General features: G+C 36.8%; 1 protein-coding gene across 2 annotated transcripts in view; it reads left to right on the top strand.

Moving 5' to 3' along the window:
- Positions 1–14,746, top strand: part of LOC138692141 (SWI/SNF-related matrix-associated actin-dependent regulator of chromatin subfamily A-like protein 1) — a 144,905-nt gene extending 130,159 nt beyond the window's left edge. For both annotated transcript variants that reach the window (XR_011330015.1, XM_069815140.1), the window contains one exon: positions 14,703–14,746. Coding sequence is in view for 1 of the 2 variants with exons in the window: in XM_069815140.1 (XP_069671241.1) it covers positions 14,703–14,726 (24 nt within the window). In the remaining variant the exon portion in view is untranslated. The remainder of the gene's footprint in view (positions 1–14,702) is intronic.
- The last annotated feature ends 488 nt before the right edge of the window (positions 14,747–15,234 follow it).

A 15,234-nucleotide genomic window follows, 5' to 3' on the forward strand; every position in this document is an offset into this window, starting at 1 on the left:
TATCAGTGAAGAAGTGTGTTGTGTTAGTGAAGTGTGTTATGTAAGTGAAGTGTGTTTCTGTGAGAGAAGCTTTATAGTTTATAGTGGCAGTGTGATGTATTTGAACAGTGAAATGTTTTTGAAGTTAGTGAAGTCAGGATAGTATCAGTGAAATGTGTCGTAGTTCCATTGCAGTGAGTGAGTTGACAGCGAAATGAGTGTAGTGTTGAAAGGTACTTGTGCAGGTATGAACATATCATACTCGTGGTTTTTAGTTCGAACTTAGGGTTAAGATATAAATGAGATTTGCTTTAAATGTTATTTTAAGTGATCGTGCTTCATTTAATTTAGGATTATTATTATTATTATTACTATTAATTATTATTAGCATCATTATTAATTTATTATTAATTGTCATTATTGAGTGTAAGTAATTACCACTACCATCGGGTATTTACCCATTTGCAGTGTGAATACATACATACATACATACATACATACATACATACATACATACATACATACATACATACATACATACATACATACATACATACATACATACATACATACATTCCAGCGGAATTTAAATGCAAACCCAAGTTCCCGTAAACAAAAAAATTAACAGACGCATATACGTGGGCTATATTTACTTAAAATTTAGAAATCACATTTCATAATGATAAAAGTGCAGTATGATAAGTATTTTTCACCACCACCACCACCACCACCACACCACCACCACATTTAATTACAATGAAGATATGTATCACATTTACAACTCAGCTGATTTTCAAAATCTATTTCTAGAATAACTTCCATCACCAATATTTTAACAACACTGCTCAACCATAGCTACAACACTGACACACCGCAAAGACCACAGACATTGACTAACGTTAAGACACTGTATACTAATTGGCCAGAAAAGTTTTGTCATGCACAGACTAATCTACTGCACTTTTACCATTGACAAATGTGAAGTGTTGACCAACTTATTTTTTACAGTTGTCTAAAAAGTTAACGAAATTATAATTTTGTCGTCAAGTTTCCTCTATATCCACAATAAAATAATAGACCTCTTCTGCATTTTACTTGAGTCATACTGACAAAGAAATGTGGCCAATTGTTTTTGAAAAGTTTATTTAAATTCTTCTATAATTCTTTAGCTAGATCATACCCAGAACTTCTAACATGTAACTCATTAATATACAACAAGAACATTAGAAACGTATTAATGTTTTCAATTTGATTAAATAAATTTATAGCCTATGTGTATGAATTACTCAGCCTATATTGTATGTGTATCCTATAATTTCGGAATATATACTTTTTCATAAATTGTCCTACTTTATTCACGTACGATATTATTCCTCTTATATTAATATATTATATTACATAATTTCATTGTAGCTGTAATTTTAATTTTAGTTCCAGTTTTATTTTATTTTCTATATTCCTTTTATATTGATATATTACATCATATATTTTCACTGTAGCTGTAATTTTAATTTTAGTTCCCATTTTATTTTATTTTCTATATTCCTATTATATTAATATATTATATTATATAATTCCACTATAGCTGTAATTTTAATTTTAGTTTCTCTTTTATTTTATTTTCTATATTACTCTTATATTAATATATTATCTTATGTCATTTCACTGTAGCTGTAATTTTAATTTTAGTTCCTATTTTATTTTATTTCCTATATTCCTCTGATATTAATAATATATCTGAACTGCCGACAAAACACGACCGCTGCTCATTCGGTCCTCAAATTTTGTTAATATTACTGTATCCTCATTTTATATTGATTGTAATATTTTACTTCTATTATTGTAATTATATGCTGTATATTTAAATAATTAAATAATACATTCAATTAGGAATAATTAAAAATTAATATTTAAATTTCATATTTGGTTTTCATTGTTCGCTATAAATGGAAGGTTTGTGCATTAAAATTTTAGCCAAGAGTGATAATTAATCAAAACAAACTTTAAGATAACGAAAAATATTCTAGAGCACTAGAACAGAATTGGACGCGGCCCTCCACCCAAGTGACTTTAACGCGTTAAAAAGGATAACTTTTGGAGGGACTAGATACTTAAACCCCGGCCTCAGGGCACAAACACGGGTTCCCCCTCCTCAGTTCGTGCGGTCTGGTGCCCCCATTTTCATAGGAACGTAACTGGATTTTTGCCTTCGTTTTCTTCTCTTTTTATTTCTAAGTTGTTTTACTTTTCCCCCGTTATACACGGAAAATGTAATATACAAGTGACTATGTGCAGTGTTCATTTTGTGTAGGAAGTATTGTGTTACAACTCTATCGCTGTCTTTGACCGTAACCCAGAGCGTTCGTTTACGCGTAAATTTCATTTTTAAATGTCATGAGCACTCATAATATAACAGATGTCAGCAGACAGGGCTATGTATGTACCTGTAGCCAGAGTAGTACGTCTCCGAGGTCAGCGTCGAACATAACCCAAGCAAGCCAGGTCTATAAAAATTATGTACACACAACAACGCTGTGCTTTATAATTCACAATCGATAATCTTTTAGTAGATTTCAATTCGTTTACTTGAATTCCTGTGAACACCCAGATATCTCAATTTGAACTGGTTTTATAATTTTGGGTTTTAGTAGGTTATTTTACTACTATCATACGGGTTCGAAATGTTCAAGATCTGAGATTGGTTATAATTGTTAATACCAGTTTATCTCACATTTATCCTTATGTTCATTTGGATACAGAACGAGAAAAATTATTGAATGATAAATTATATTGCTATATTATAAATTACTAATGACTTACAAGGCAATGTCGTGTAGTCCAAAAGTTAGTTGTTCGTAGGGGGCGTGTATGGGCTCTTAGCACCATCGTCAGAAACGCGTTGTCCCAAGGTCAGCGGGGCGAGACTTGTACATGCATAGTTGAGGTCGTGCACCATGTCAGAGTCGATGTCAGAGTCGCGTGCACCATGTCAGAGTCGCGTGCACCACGTCAGCGTTGCGTACACCATGTCAGAGTCGCGCGCACAAAGAATAGGAGGCGTATGAACCAGGAGTGGAGCCGATGACCCAGAACCAGAGGGGCTTGTCCTTGAAACCAGAGGCGCTTGTTCCGAACGCTAGAGGCGCTTCTCCCGGGTACCCGGCGCTTACCCGGTGTTTGTGAGGCGAAACGCCATCCACCGTGACCAGAGGCGCTACATAGTCCCGGGTCTCAGCCGCATAGCCCGTGATACAGCGGCGCTTACGAATAAGGTCAGCGGCCCGTAGCTCCCAAGTCAAAGGTTCGTATCCCCATCGTCAGAAACGCGTATTGCCATTGTCAGAGGCGCTTAGCCTCATCGTCCCAACGTCAGAGGTGCGCGGGTCGTAGTCAAAGGCATGACCCCGACGCCTGATGCCTTGTCCAGGGATAAGAGAAGTGGATAGGCGCGAGGTCAGTGGCGCGTGTACCAGGGGACAGAGGCGCATATCCCAAGGTCAGTGGCGCATAACCTCGACGTCTCTGAAGGACAGGGAAGACAGGATGTGTGGCACTTAACCGCTTAACGGCACAAACACACTGCGAACCTTGACACACCTTAAAGGTTGGACGCCCTTGTTTGCTAATAACGATGTAAGCACCAAGCGGACAGGGGTCCTGTCTACGAAAGTCAAAGACTTTGAACCAGAAATAAGTGGCTCATAGCCGTCAGTCAGTGGCGCATACACCGGTGGACAGTTGCCCATGTCAGCAGACAGCGGCTTATGTACCTGTCGTCAGTGTCTCACAACTGCGTGATCAGTGACGCATACACCGGCGGAATAGAGGCGCATAGCCAAAGGGTCAGGGGCGCTTATTCACGACGGACATTGGCGCACGTCCCGAAGGATGGCGCACGTCACTACGGCCATTGGCGCCCTTACCAGCAGTCAGAGACGTTTGTCCTGTGAAGTCAGTTATTCATAACCAGAAAGTCAGCGACGCATGTACGGTACCGATGTCCACCCCAGAGATCAGTGGTTCATAACTGTGTGATCAGTAGAGTTGTCATTGTCTCATCCATCAGGTGAGTGGCGAGGGGCAGAGGCGCGTGTCCTGAAGGTCAGTGGCTCATGTCCGGGCATTCTGCAGCGCATAACCCCGTCTGTAATGCGTTGTCGAGGGATAAGGAAAGCAGGATTATAGCCGCGAGGCCAGTGGCGCATAACCTCGACGTCTCTGAAGGACAGGGAAGACAGGAATCTGTGGCGCTTATCCGCTCAACGGCACAAACACACTGCGAACAGTGACACACCATAAAGGTTGGACGCCCTTGTTTGCTAAACCACGATGTAAGCACCCAGCGGACAGGGGGCCTGTCTCCGAAATTCAAAGGCATTTGAGCCAGTAATAAGTGACTCATAGCCGTCAGTCAGTGGTCATACACCGGCGGACAGAGGCCCATGTCAGCAGACAGCGGCGTATGTACCTGTCGTCAGTGTCTCATAACCACGTGATCAGTGACGCATACACCGGCGGAATAGAGGCGCATAGCCAAAGGGTCAGGGGCGCATATTCACGACGGACATTGGCGCACGTCCCGAAGGATGGCGCACGTCACTGCGGCCATTGGCGCACTTACCAGCAGTCAGAGACGTTTGTCCTGTGAAGTCAGCGTCTGTAAAGTATAGGGAAGATGGGAATTGTGTCTTAACCAAGTCGTCAGTGGCGTACGTACCTGTAGCCAGAGTAGCGCGTCGTAACCCAAGTCTATAAGAAATAATGCAGATATAGCAACACTGCTTTCTAATTCATCATCGATAATCTTTCAGTAGATGCAAATTCATTTACCTGAATTCAAGTCAACGCGTAGATATCTAAATTTGAACTGGTTTCATAAGCAACTAACTCTCGAACAAATTACGTGTTCATAATGTGTGTAAGATACGTGTGCAATGTCCGACGATACCATTTCACCATTTTTCGAATCTTTGTCTTGGCTCCGGCTCAACGATCGCTGAACTTTACACTGTCTCTCTCTTCTATTTCAAATGCTGCGCACCTCAGCCCCAAGTTATCTGTCGTCTCGTCTCGTGTATTTATGCTCCAACCGTAACCTAAATACTCGATCTCATATCACCGGTACCTTGAGTATACCTCGTCATAACACTTCCCGATACTCTTCATTCACCGTTTCAATTTCTCGACATTGGAACTCCCTACCTCATACCTTAAGGACTGTCAGATATTCACTAATTTCAAATCCCTGTTGTCAAATAGACTGCTTAGACTGTGAGCTTCCCTAAAATATAATTTTTTGTAATATAAGATTTTTATTTTTAACATATCAATTTTCTTCATTATTTCAACAATTAATTCAATTCACATTACTATAATTGCTCCATTCTTACAGTTACATATAACTAAACTTGTATATTGCTCCTGTATTTCTGCAATTTTATTGCTATTGTTATAGTACTGGCCGAGTGGAAGAGAAGGCTTTATGGCCCTAACTCTGCCAATAGAAATAAATCTACTAAAAAAAATAAATAATTTTGAATCGAACTTTATTCTTCCGATTTTATGACATATCGCCTCAATCATATGGGTTCCAAATGTTCAGGTTGTGATATTGGTTATTTATTGTTAAGATCAATCCATCTCACATTTACCTTGATGCTCATTTGATTACAGAACGAGAAAAATTATTGAATGCTAAGTTCTACTATGCCTTTATAAATCATTAATGACTTACATCAGCGAGCTGAAAAGCTTCCCTTTGGGCTTCTTCGTAATAGGCACGGAAGTAGTGGCAACATCTGAAAGACGAAAAGAGCAAATCAATGACTAGTACAAAAGGAATAGGAATATTTAAACATTATCTGTAATAGAAATAGATCGAAGATTTTTATAAGGTTGGGGAGGGTTTGGTGACCGATTATTTAGGTGAAAGACAGGGGCCAGTGACTCCTAGTTCTGAGATCAGTGGGTCAAGCACCAGCAGTCAGAGGTGCTTTGCCCCTTTCTCAGAGGCGAGGTTGAACTGTTCTGCAATCCTTATTCTCGTAATGACAAATCCCCTCCTTACGTTTGTAGCGCTGAAATATGGACTCAATAACGAGGATGTTTCGTACTATTGGCGTAGAAATCTGCTAGTCATTTTTATGCTTTGAAACAAAAGACAATTTGGATTAGGTGCTGAAATAGCTTGGACATTGTTCACATCCCATTTCCAAGAGTGTCCTCATTTTGTAGACTATCCTGATGACTAGACGTGCTATCATATGGTGTAACCTAGCTCATTATTTACGAAAAAATTGTTAGATTCTGAGTTTCTAAATCAGACATATCCTTGCAATATACATTATAGTTTTGCAATTTATTCCGACTTACACTTTTACTACATCATACTAGTTTTGACAAATAAACGGTATGTATCCATGTACTTCAACCAATCATGACTGCTTATCCTACAATTTTTATCACCTCCCTAACATTTGTTTGTTTAGAATAATTTCGAGGGAAAAATTGTTCCATGGCCGGGCATCGAACCCGGGACCTTTGGTTTAACGAAATTATTCAAATCAACTTTACAGGGAGTAATGCCTGAAATCTTGATTTGCATTTGTTTGTTTAATCAGCTCCCTAACACTGTTTCTTTGTTTACCAACATTGTACTTTCAATAACTCTACCCTTTAAAATTATTCATGTTTATTTCGTCTTTAATTAAAACTTTTCTATCATTTATCTTGTTTATATTATTTAGGTTATGTTATAGCTTCTGCTATATAAGATTATGGATAGTCACGTATCAGAGATTGTTTAATATATATTGATAATTGAAGTGGGACGCAACTGTTTTAATAAAAATGGAACTGAATCAATAATCGTCCATAGTTCACTGTACTTGACACAACTGGTAACAAGAGAACAGCTCATAGCATACTACTGCCATCTAGCGGAATACTTACTGTATAATAATAAGATGTTATAATAATACATTTTAAGACAATTTCGTATTTAATAAATCAATGTTTCATTGTATTAGAGTAGGCCTACTTTATTTCTCCTAATCTTTATATACTTTCTTTTAATCGTGTGATAGTCAATTAAATCCCACCGTAGTTTTTAGATTTTCTCTAGATAAAGCACAACCTCTAGTGAGATTACTGTACAGAACAGCTGTCTTCTTGAAAGATTCACAATTTACATTTAAATATAAGTCTTTACCTTACTGAATTCCGGATCAGACGTTCTGCTCCACTGGGTACGTTTCACCAACATATTTCAGAAGCTGCACTAATGGCAAGCCACGTAATTCAGCCAGAGCCTTGTAGACGTGAAGTACATGCTATGAACAAACACGTAGACACTGAGTATTAGTAAGAACTGAATATCAGACTAGCAAATTCATTTCCAATAATATCATAATTAATGTCATACTAATTAATACAAGTTAAATGTGAGGCACACAAGAGTTTTCATACAGAACCACCTGTTAACTTCTCAAATGTTTTTGTAACCACTATACCACGCTGTGGCTTTCGGGTGGCCACGGATCAAGTTTTAGTCCAGATTACACACGTTTATCACGTGATTGCTCAATTTCATCACGTAGTGAGGACGTAGCTACGAATTACAACTGGGCACTTTTGGCTACTTAACTCCTCAGAAGTCCGGAAATGCGGATATATTGAAACCTATCATTTGAACCCATTCAGGTATGCAAACCCTCTCCGTTAAAGATGTCATGGATCAATAAAGAATTAAATGTTCTCTAAATTAAATTTAAAAGTACACGCGTTGACAACCCCACTTTCTTTGCAAAACAAGATATTCAATGATGTTACTTAGAAAATACGAAGACTTCGACGTTATAGACTATTCTGGGGAACAGAACGACGCAGGACAATTCTGAACGTCTCGATTGTTCTCGACCTCATGAGGCGAAGGTGAAGCTTAGAACTAAGATCCCAGAAAAGTTTAAGAGTTAAAATACTCCTTTGTAAATCCTGCTGCCGAAGGTGCGACAAAGAAACGAAACCAGAGAATTGGGGTTTGATACCAATACTGTATTCTTTAATTGCAAACGGAGAAGCTGGCGAGTACTCGGGAATTCAGCCCGTGAATTTTTCCTGAAGTCCCATTATTCTACAACACGTTGGTTGGCCATATCAGATTACTGTTATTCCTATGACGTGCTTCAAACATTCTAATCGATTTTATTTTATCCCTCATTCAATATAATGAAAAGAAAGCTCTACATGAATTGCTAACGATTTTGGTTTCAGCTGCCCATCTCTCGAAGACGAGGGGAATTTAGAGACGTCCAATATTGCATCCAGGAAATGCACCGAGAGTAGTCAAATGCGTCCTGGTAAATAATTTTGCAGTAATTAAAACATTTTCTGTATAAAGTACGACAAAGAAGTTTTATTTTGCTACATAATTTGTACTTCAAATAGGTCAGTGGTTTCCTGCCTGGAACCGACAACAAATATTGAAAAACTCGTGAAATTAAAAACATTTAAATTTCATTTTGAATTTAGAAATGGATGAGTACATAACTTAAAAAAAAATCGACTATCATTTATATTTAATTTTATGTGCATTATCATTTATCAAAGAAAAAAATACGAATCATCTTTAAGACAAAAAAAATTTGAACGCAATTTTGATAATGGCAGAAGTGCAGTAGGTTGTAATTTCTCAATCACCAAGCTTTTTTACAACTTACTAAACCTCCACATACTACGGTTAATTTTACCCAACACACGAACACAAAATGGCTGACATTCAGAATACCTTCACCAAGTTAGTTTCTATATGCTACATACATTTTTTCTAACTATTTTACTGCACTTTTACCATTTGCACAAAATGGTGCGCATTTTAACCATTTAAGAACCACGATAAAATTTCGAATTGCATTCAAACATTTAAGACCAATCTCTTTAATCAATTTAATTTACTTGCTTCCTCTTTCCATGCGTCGAAAAAGACGTTCGAGGCTATGATATTTACCAGAATCCTACCCGAACAGTATTAAATACAAGCCTATAACGGACATCCTTTAACGGCGCATGTAACTAGCGTCGCTTTGCTTTCAGTCCGAATACAAGAAAACTGATATGGCTGCAGAAAATGTCGTTTAACAAAATGGAGTCCACGAGTAAAATGTTGCATGTCGAGGTAACAACATTTTCCAGAATATTCTAGAGTCCAGTGTTTCTCTAGAATGAAAGCACCTAGTCTTCTAGAATGAGAAATTACTTAAGTGATGAGAAATTACGACATTCGAACTAGCTTATTTATATCGCATAGATTTTTAATATTCCATTCTAAACTATCTTTACTGATTCTATCACGAATTTCATTTAACTTACTGCAACAGAAAATATCTGACGTGATTCAAAGTTACAGCTATTATTGCCTTCTGTTTATTTTTATTTAATTAAAAATTAGATTTCATTTTGAAATAATGCTTTAACTCCACCTGAACGAAACACTGTTACAAGTTGGAAACTCAATAGCCACCTTACCAAACCCAGAACCGTCCGCTCTCCTCTAGACGTACGTTGGACTAAATGGAGTCCAGCGTTCAGCAACACGTAGTAATGGTAAGTCATTCGGTTCAGCCAATGAGATGCAGACGGAAATTATGTAGTCATCGCTGTTCAGAAACTTAACAAACGTTTCGTATAATATAGGATGATGAATAGCTTTAAGTGTGTGTATATGTTGTTGAAAATAATTTATAATGCAACTATTTAACATTTCTGTCTGTATGCCTTCGAAATTCCATATACATACAAATAATCGTAATAAAATATTAAGGCGGAAGTTGACCCAATTCTAATATCCACTCCTTTACATTCGACCCTCTCGCATAGTACAGAAAATTACTAGCCCCAACTCCTGAACGCATTCAGGGGTGCACAAACCTATTCATACTATTAATATTAGATTTAAAAATAAATAGGATTACTTTTAATTTAACAATCTGAAATTATCTGAGTACGTACAAGCTAATAGCACAGTCTAATAGATACAGTCACGCAACTCATACCTATAAAATATGCCAACATTTGACAGCTGGCGCGACAGAGCCCTCTAGCGGCAGGCAAGTTAAAAGTGTGCACACTACATATGATAACACATCAGAAAACGGGTTTTGCGTAATTTATTTTATATTTTTATGCTATACAATAAGTCTATATGGTTCTTACTAATTCTACTTTAGAATCCTGGAAGAATTTCACACGCAGTTAATCTACAAGTTTCAGAAGCTAGGAATAAACGTAATTCTTTCTGCTCCTTACAACTGAATCATGGCCCTGATTAGGCTACGTATCATGGTTTGAAATAATATAATTGTTTGTACGTGGACGGTTAATTCAATTCATTCCTAAATATATTTATAAACCATTGGAACTCTATATTTCCTGTGAGAAGAGTCAAAATTGTAGGGCATATCTCGTAGGGTACATCGCGTGGTGAACTCCTCTCCCTATTTCCTGAGAAATTAACTATTTTCCATACCGCAAATTGGGGTACACTCGGCCGCTGAGGTGAACTTAAAAATAAAGAAGGGGAAGATTTAAACCTTAATTTGACAGACATTGATTTATAAAGTTCATTATTTTTCAATTTTTTTTATTATTATTTTGAGTCGCTAATAGTGCTGATATTATGGTTTAAATTTTTATGGAAAGTTTACCGCATTTTAATTACATTTCCAGTTTTCACACAGAAGCTTAATTTTAACTTACCCTACCTATATAATACGTAATTTACATGCACTTACTGTTATTATGACGTAGGTGAGAACAAATGAATACACAACTTTGTTGAAAAAATTGTAACTTCAATTAACTCAGAAAATGTAGGCCTAATTTTATTTTCAGAGCAGAAGTGGTGTAAGTCAAAAATGGGTAATGAGGATTAAAGTAAACATTCTGTAAAATACAGCGCAAAGTAGCAGTTAATACTGAATTTATTTAAACTATTAGTAGTGATTGAATAGCACGGAGGATATATTAATTGCTACTTTGCGCTGTATTTTACAGAATTTTTACTTTAAACCTCATTACCTAATTTTGACTTATACCACTTCTGCTCTGGACGGCTCAAATAATCACTGGTAATGTAAAATCAACACCAATAACAGTCATGCAAATTATTAAAGAAAAGATTGCTTTTTACATTACATTTAAAAGGCTCTTTTATTTCTTGAGAACTTAATACGTCTGCCACATGAATCTACACCAACACATCAGAAATTTATCGACACAGTCTGGATTTATTCAAGAAGTGAATATTTTGCAAAAGGATTATAATACGCCATGAATTCTTGAAAAAATTAACACCATAATCCCTACTTGAATGCAGTATAACATTCAACTTTTGAAAAATATAAAGAAAAAAACACGAATAAAAGAATTATGGAATTACTTGCATTAAAAACTGTAGATACATTATCCAAAATCGGAATGGTTACACATTTACACATGATCTCTGCAAAACAATAATATACTGTAACAGGTATTTACTTTGTTTTTATTTAAACTCTTCTTCCTGACATACAAATAGGTAACTGATAACTAATAAATGTTTTATAGAACACAATACATAGGCTACCTACAGCGTGGATTATACTATAGGTTATGACTGAGTTATGATTTTCTCTTGGTCTTTAAGGAATCTGAAGAACGACAAATTCGGAGATTTAAACTTGTTGTTACTGCAATTTTCGTCATTGCACACATTGCCTTTATTCCGACGCATGATTAAAACGTTATTATAACATCTCGCATCCCTTTAAAGCACGTGCTGGCTGCATCAACCCTATGACCAGTGCCTTGCCTGCCGCTTGGGCGCTAGTGTCGTGAATGTTGGCAAGAAAAGTGTTGAAGTTGCGCGACTGTATATATTAGACTGTGCTAATAGTGTCAGCGCAACATGAACTTTGCTTTACTACGTTCTAAGTTAACAAAGATTGCTATCATATTGTTATAATTTTTCTTTAGTGAAATATATGGTACGTTCAACGGTATCCGACCTATGATTTTAGCGAACTTTGTAACCACGAGATAAGTAAGAACCATAGAAATGAAAAATGGACAAACTTTGAAATAGTTCCGCTAGTTCTCAATAGGTGGCACCATTATTGAGGGACGTTAAAAAGTGTCAGGGAGAATGATTATGTAGATTAAGCAAAAATTATTCTTCTAATAGAAAATATCAGCGTTTCCACCCAAACTCAGTGTTGTTTTACAATCAATAGAGTGAGATGAAACATTGAATTCTATAACATGGGTATATTTACATACGATTGGCAACACTGACTATTATCTTCGCCATCTAGTCATAGAAGTAATAACTAAAGAATCCACATTTACACCAACAAATTATCGATCACTATCGATTAGTCGGATCAGATATCTTTGAACGTGAGTGTACATTTTTTCAGGTTCACTGAAACTGTTTTCAAGAACATCGAAAATATTAATATATTAATGTGGCTTATTATAAAATGCTGCCTTATTTGCATATATACATTCCACTTCTAGCGCCAATTTTAGATGAAGCAAGCGAGGAAATTATAAATGAAACTACCCTTCATCTCAGACCATAGCCCCCTAGTGCAACAAATTTTCTTAGTGTTTAGACTGAATAACAGTAATTCTTAAATATCCTACAGTATTAGCACATTCTCAGCTCTGATCTTTTTTATCTAGGCCTAGGTGTTTTTGTTTTCCATTCATTGCAGAACTCGGTACCGAGATAATAGTCTAATGACTTTTCGCCTATGTGTAGTAAATAGTGGAGTTCTCTAGAATCATCTCACAATATCCAAAAACTTGTTTTTTGTTTTTTGGCAATTAAGCAAAAACTTACATCTCACTAATTACCATTTGGCTGAATTATTTTAATATGCCGTCTATTATAATTCTAAATATTAATAATTGTTTTATAGTAAAATCGTATGACTCGGTTAAGAGAGAAGTATTATATAATATTCTTATTGAATTTGGTATTCACAAGAAACTAGTTCGATTAATAAAAATGTGTCTCAGTGAAACGTACAGCAGAGTCCATATAGGTCAGTTTCTGTCAGATGCGTTTCCAATTCTCTGTGGGCTAAAGCAAGGAGATGCACTATCACCTTTACTTTTTAACTTCGCTCTAGAATATGCCATTAGGAAAGTTCAGGATAACAGAGAGGGTTTGGAATTGAACGAGTTACATCAGCTTCTTGTCTATGCGGATGACGTGAATATGTTAGGAGAAAATCCACAAACGATTAGGGAAAACGCGGAAATTCTACTTGAAGCAAGTAAAACGACAGGGTTGGAAGTAAATCCCGAAAAGGCAAAGTATATGATTATGTCTCGTGACCAGAATATTGTACGAAAAGGAAATATAAAAATTGGAGTTGAAAATATTCAAATATCTTGGAGCAACAGTAACATATATAAATGATATTCGGGAGGAAATTAAACACAGAATAAATATGGGAAATGCGTGTTATTATTCGGCTGAGAAGCTTTTGTCATCTAGTCTGCTGTCAAAAGATCTGAAAGTTATAATTTATAAAACAGTTATATTATCAGTTGTTCTGTATGACTGTGAAACTTGGACTCTCACTTTGAGAGAGGAACATAGGTTAAGGGTGTTTGAAAGTAAGATTCTTAGGAAAATATTTGGGGCTAAGAGGGATGAAGTTACAGGAGAATGGAGAAAGTTGCACAACGCAGAGCTGCACGCATTGTATTCTTCACCTGACATAATTAGGAACATTAAATCCAGACGTTTGAGATGGGCAGGGCATATAGCACTTATGGGCGAATCCAGAAATGCATATAGAGTGTTAGTTGGGAGGCCGGCGGGAAAAAGACCTTTGGGGAGGCCAAGACGTAGACGGGAGGATAATATTAAAATGGATTTGAGGGGGGTGGGATATGTTGGTAGAGACTGGATTAATCTTGCTCAGGATAGGGACCAATGGCGGGCTTATGTGAGGGCGGCAATGAACTTCCGGGTTCCTTAAAAGCCAGTAAGTAAGTTTATAATAAAATAGTTTGTTCTATATAAGTTTATGAATTATCAAAGAATAAATAATTCTTTGGATATTGTGAGTTCAGAGGGCAACCATGGCTCTTCTTAAGGTTTTGTTTACTTCTGGAAAACCAGAAGAAAGAAGGTACTTAACTACAGAAATTGTAAATGAACTTAATTATGTACTTACTTACTTACTTACAAATGGCTTTTAAGGAACCCGAAGGTTCATTGCCGCCCTCACATAAGCCCGCCAGCGGTCCCTATCCTGAGCAAGATTAATCCAGTCTCTATCATCATAACCCACCTCCCTCAAATACATTTTAATATTATCCTCCCATCTACGTTCGGCCTCCCTAAAGGTCTTTTTCCCTCCGGTCTCACAACTAACACTCTATATGCATTTCTGGATTCGTCCATACGTGCTACATGCCCTGCCCATCTCAAACGTCTGGATGTTAAGTTCCTAATTATGTCAGGTGAAGAATACAATGCGTGCGGTTCTGTGTTGTGTAACTTTCTCCATTCTCCTGTAACTTCATCCCGCTTAGCCCCAAATATTTCCCTAAGCAGCTTATTCTCAAACACCCTTAACCTATGTTCCTCTCAGAGTGAGAGTCCAAGTTTCACAACCATACAGAACAACCGGTAATATAACTGTTTTATAAATTCTAACTTTCAGATTTTTGGACAGCAGACTGGATGATAAGAGCTTCTCAACCGAATAATAACACGCATTTCCCATATTTATTCTGTGTTTAATTTCCTCCCGAGTGTCATTTATATGTGTTACTGTTGCTCCAAGATATTTGAATTTTTCCACCTCTTCGAAGGATAAATCTCCAATTTTTATATTTCCATTTCGTACAATATTCTAGTGACGAGACATAATCATATACTTTGTCTTTTCGGGATTTACTTCCAAACCGACCGCTTTACTTGCTTCAAGTAAAATTACCGTGTTGTCCCTAATCGTTTGTGTATTTTCTCCTAACATATTCACGTCAGCCGCATAGACAAGAAGCTGATGTAACTCGTTTAATTGCAAACCCTACCTGTTATCCCGAACTTTCCTAATGGTATATTCTAAAGCGAAGTTAAAAAGTAAAAGTGATAGTGCATCTCCCTGCTTTAGCCCGCAGTGAATTGGAAAAGCATCAGATAGAAACTGACCTATACGGACTCTGCTGTATGTTTCACTGAGACACATTTTA

Source organism: Periplaneta americana, chromosome 16 (assembly GCF_040183065.1).
Source record: "Periplaneta americana isolate PAMFEO1 chromosome 16, P.americana_PAMFEO1_priV1, whole genome shotgun sequence".
NCBI classification, from domain to species: domain Eukaryota; kingdom Metazoa; phylum Arthropoda; class Insecta; order Blattodea; family Blattidae; genus Periplaneta; species Periplaneta americana.